The sequence below is a fragment of the Penaeus monodon genome, chromosome 16 (genome assembly GCF_015228065.2).
Source record: "Penaeus monodon isolate SGIC_2016 chromosome 16, NSTDA_Pmon_1, whole genome shotgun sequence".
Taxonomy (NCBI): domain Eukaryota; kingdom Metazoa; phylum Arthropoda; class Malacostraca; order Decapoda; family Penaeidae; genus Penaeus; species Penaeus monodon.
The window spans coordinates 17,212,980-17,217,979 of NC_051401.1; the positions used below are offsets into that span (position 1 = coordinate 17,212,980).

Consider the following 5,000-nt stretch of genomic DNA (forward strand, 5'->3'; position numbering starts at 1 on the left):
AGAGAGAGAGAGAGAGAGAGAGAGAGAGAAGAGAGAAGAGAAGAGACAGACAGAGAGAGAGAGAGACAGAGACAGAGACAGAGAGAGAGACAGAGAGAGAGACTGAGACTAGGATGAACTGATGACCTGTCTCGGAACAGCCGATTAGGATCCACTCAGCCTCCCGAAACGTTCTGGCGGCCTCCTCTGCAATTACACGTCTCAGCGCCTTCGTTCATCATGTCACTTGCGCTTCTATTTCTTTGCCTGTTGAACTCTGTCGTCCCTTTGTTCCTTGCAATTTCGCCGCAGACATCTGAATCGAAGCAAGTTGGTATGGGAGTGATGCTGAACAACCATCCTCATAAGACAGTTGCATAATCCAGGTCATGTTTGGTCTTAAATGGAAATCAATAACGTTTCCGCCATTTATAAAAAAAAAAAAATGTTCACGTGTGCGTTGAGTGGTTTAATACTTACGTGTTTGTACATTATTGTTTTTGTTATGTAGTAAATACCGTTTATGTCCTCATTCGTTTCTTTGAATGGATTTTGCTGCGTTAAGAATTAACCATGAAACCGCAATTTAAACAGTTTATGGAATAATAACTTTGAATCAATAAATAATTTGACTATTTTTGTTATGAGGTTGGAAACACTTAAGAGCTTTCAAACAAACCGTGCTTAAATATCTCTGGGAGTCAGCTAAGCCTCGTCTCGCGCCATTGGCGGCGGAGAGAGAAGGCCGAGCGAAGGTCCCGGATGAACCGTTGATTTGGGAACAGCGGGCGACCACACGGCGCCACGACCCGGTAACATGGAGATGCGTACAGACACATAAACGTACAGCATTTTTTCTCTTGTTTGGCTCATTTTCCCAGAAACGCAGATGAATATGACGTCAGTCATTGTACCCTTTGGCCCTCAGCTGTAAAATATTAAGCGTGACATTGTTTGTGTCGGTGTTAGCGGCTCTGCATTTGTGGATCTTCAAGAGTGTAGTAGGTCACACATGATGTCAAGTGAAAGTCTGAACGTTGTAAACGAATACTAATTACATGTTTAATTTTTTTTGGTATTCAAACGTCCCTGACCAACGAATAATAAAGACGAGGTTTAAAACAATAAACAACAAAAAAGTGCCTGGCATCAGTTCAAGATGTCTCCAATCATACATCTGTTACGCGGGATATTAAACCGCTTACCACAAAATCAGCAAGTTCTCGGGAGTCTCGGTGAGTTACAGGGCGGCCGGGATGAAGCGCGCGGGATGTTGACGTCAAGGAATTCAAAGTAAAAATAAAGAAGCAGAGAATATCATCACAGCCTCATGGATGATGCAAGCAAGATTCTAGCCAGGTTCATTCACACCCTGAATAATTTGATGTGAACATTGTATTTTGCAGATGTTTGCAGATTAGATCTAGATCAGCGAGCCATGTCTTGACGAGAGCTCTGCATCTCATTACGAAAACCTGCTCTTATTTTAGCTATCACTTTTCGCATGCTCTAGTTTTCGCACTGTCGTGCATGCTTGCTTAGATCTGCCTACCTTTCTGTTACCAGTACGGTTGTTTTTTTCTATACAGTCATATCTGTATACTATGGTATCACATCCATATAGATAGATAAATACATAGATAAATCGTCGGGTGAACTAACTAATAGATTAATATTTATAGAAGTTGTAGTGTGTATTTGTGTGTGCGTTTGTTGCTATAACATGTCTGATTGAATGCAAAATGAGTGTGCAGCCAACATCCGGTACAAGCGGAAGGTGTAGTCACAGGTGCAATAATTTTCTGAATTCGTAATTCTGTGGTTGAGGAATAAAAAAAAGGAAATATATTAGCAACACAGATCGCGTGCCTAACGACCCCTCCTCGTTATTGCGGTCGCATAGGACGTTAAGCAGACTATAGAGCAATCAGGCCGTGTCTTATTATATATCTCACCTTTTCAGTGTGCCGTGCTTGTGCTCATGCAGCAAGTTTGAGCGTTTCAAGAACGTTTTTAACTACAGTTTAACGTGAAATTATTTTTTAAGGTGAAGCATAAGTAGTAGTCAAGTAATTATTATTTTATATTTTGATGTCATTTCTTTCGGTCGTAGGATGACGCCAGAGTGGATGTCGCCGCTGCTGGTCTCAGTGCTGCGGCTGATCTTCATCGCGACGCTGTCCATCGTCAACTGGGTGGCCCTCTGGCGACTCTCCTGCAGCAGCAGAAGTAAGTCAGGTGAGTTCCTCAGCTTGATTAAATGCAATTTCTCTCTGAGCTGTCTCACTGGGTGCAATTTGTGGTTCTGCCTCGCGGCGACTCTGGAATAGGTACCATTTCGCGTTGCTGAACAATATTTATCACAATATGAGTAAAGAAGTGCTTTACTGCATGTACGGTTGACATGAGGGCGACCCCAGCGCTGATTGCTACCTTCCTCCAGGAGACGGCAGGAAGGCCGAGCGCCTCTTGGTTACCTCCATCATCGTGGTGAGCCTCGTGTACCTGACGGCGGTGTGGGCGCCCTTCACCCTCTCGGCGTTGAAGCACGACCTGGTGGACCTCCAAGGCGGCGGCCACGCGGCGGACGAGCTCCGCCTCGGCCACGGCTCCTTCCACGAAGCCGTCCGCCACGTGAAGCCGCGGACCGCCGACAGCGGCGAGAGCGGTAGCAGCGACGAGTTCACCGTGGAGTACATCGACCTGAGCAACGGCGAGGTGTACACGAGCAGGTCGGAGGCGTTGTCGCGGGCCGCAAGAGCGACCACGGGGCTGAAGGCGCTGACCGCCGAGGCGCAGAGCCCGCCACGCGAGGTTCCCGTCGAGCCCTCGTCGGCCAGGCCCACCGCCTCCTTCACCGCCTTCCCCGTCACGACCTCGAACCTCGCGCCCGTCGCCTGGAGCAGCGACGAGCAGGACCTCATCACGTCATCCTGCGCCTACAGCCTGGCCTTCACCGCCGTGGCCCGACTCGCCATCCTCAGGAGGGTAAGGCGTCATGCGCGTGTGATTGTGTGACTACGTTTCAAGGACAAAAATATGCATTCGTTCTGTAACATAATAGCAATAGAATTGTAAAATGTTCTTCGAATATCATGATTTTGACATTATCTTTGCAGCCACTCCTTCACCCGCGGGGCTCATGGGGTGTGGGCGCAGGGGCGGGGGTGCTAGTGGGCGTGCCAGCAGCCGTGACGGTGCTAGTTAGAACTCTCGGGGGCACCACGCCCCATTTCGCTCCCCATCAGCCCGAGGTCACCGCCGCGGGCTACTTCCTCTGTAAGTGTCGTGCCTTGCAGGAACCCCGCTTGCGCTTTTTATTCTTGTGAACAAGTAGACTGACTTTTTTTATGGTGTCTGATACAGTGTTGATTTTAGTAGTGATACACGAGTGTTATGACAAATGAATCATGGTAAGAGATAAAAGAAAAAAAAATACACAGGTATATTACTGATTTAATTTATTATATTCTAGTCACTGCTATTCTTTTCCTGTATATCTTACAACTGCTTGACAACACTCGCCTCCCAAAATCCTTTCTTGACGCCTCCGGCCTCTTCCCCTACAGACAGCATCATCTGCGACGCGCACATCACCCAAGCCTACGTCATCAGCCTCTTCCTGGAATGGGCGGCGCTATTCACGCTCCTGCTGGTGATCCTGGCCCTGGTGGTGAGCGTCGCCACCAGGTCATCCAAGGTCATGATGAGGGAGGAGGAGGAGGAGGAGGAAATGCACGAGGAGGAGGAAGGTGAGCTCGAGCTGACGCGGTGGTCGCGTGTTGGGCGGCCAAGACCCACGGCTTGGCCTCCGTGCCGTAGGTCTTGGCTTTTTCACTTTCCACAGCAGATACATTTCTTTATATTGTATATGAGGTTACTTGCTATTGTCCACGATACCGTTCCTCTAGTCTATAAAGTGGCCAAGTTGCAGTCTGTCTTCAAGATTAACAGTGCATGATGTAAATGTCTCTTCTTCAGTACCCTGAGAGATTCTGAAAGCCAATTTTGTAATGCAGCGAATACAAAAAGGACCATGGTGGCAAACATTTTTAAGAGCACTAGTGGATTTCGAACAGAGAGTTCCCATATAGAATTATAGTGTCAGGAGGTCATAGTAATTACATCAGGTACAAGTCCTGATATAGTCTGTACATAAACAGCCCTATTCCCAAATCGTGATCAGTAGTTTTACTCTCGCTGCACATGAGAAATGACTGTACTCGATTTTCAAGACGATATATTCCTACATGTTTCTTTGTTTTGAATGAATGTGGATTTAACTCACTCACTGCGATGCTTCAGGCCTGGGCAGCGTGGAGGGCTGGGCGAGAGACGCAGTGCTGACGATCGGCGCACTTTGGGCATGGCCGCTCAAGCCCACTCTTGTGCTCATCCTCTACTGTGTTTATGGTCCGGTAAGTCAACTTTCGTTGCCTTGTCTTATTTTCCATTTATGTATATGGAAAGAAATTTTCTGGAAGAAAATGTAGTTATAAAAGCAGCAATTTGAATATCCTTTCCATCTTCCTATGCGTATCCATTAAATCCCTCTTCATCAGTTGTGTTCGAATCGAAAATTCTTGAAAGGTAACCATCCAATTTCTCCCTTTGTCTCGCAGCACTGGACCAATGTCGTCTGCTGGCTGGCCCATGTGGTCGTGGCCATCCCCGCCGTCTTCATCCCGCTGGCGGTATTCCTCAGTCCCCAGAGCCAGAACCTCAAGGCCGCCGGCCTTCCTACCGCCCAAGACCTCAAGGTGCGCAAGGATAAGGAGGAGAAGCAAGAGGACAAGGCAATTCCGAAGCAGGAAGAAAGGGCGAGAGACTGTGCCGAAGGGAAAGACTCTCCGTCCGAAGCCAAGGGAGAAGACTCCCCTCGGGACTTGGCCGGAGAGGAGGCGACGGAGCAGCCCGCCGCCCAGGGCACGAGGAGAGCTGGGGAGAGCCCCCGAGACAACCTCAAGTTCTACCTCGGAACGGACATCCTCAAGTATGGCATTCGATCTTCACAGAAGCAT

At 48.2% G+C, this 5,000-nt stretch overlaps 1 protein-coding gene across 2 annotated transcripts in view; it reads left to right on the forward strand.

Moving 5' to 3' along the window:
* LOC119582588 overlaps window positions 1-5,000 on the forward strand; it is a 17,338-nt gene that overhangs the window by 11,305 nt on the left and 1,033 nt on the right. Inside the window, exons 2-7 of one of the 2 annotated variants that reach the window (XM_037930956.1) lie at window positions 2,093-2,217; window positions 2,423-2,967; window positions 3,099-3,258; window positions 3,549-3,731; window positions 4,285-4,397; window positions 4,602-5,000. The exon at window positions 4,602-5,000 is cut by the window's right edge and continues 1,033 nt beyond it. In XM_037930956.1, coding sequence (XP_037786884.1) covers window positions 2,094-2,217; window positions 2,423-2,967; window positions 3,099-3,258; window positions 3,549-3,731; window positions 4,285-4,397; window positions 4,602-5,000 — 1,524 coding nt within the window. In that variant the 5' untranslated portion in view covers window position 2,093. The remainder of the gene's footprint in view (window positions 1-2,092; window positions 2,218-2,422; window positions 2,968-3,098; window positions 3,259-3,548; window positions 3,732-4,284; window positions 4,398-4,601) is intronic. The other variant, XM_037930957.1, reaches the window with a different exon arrangement.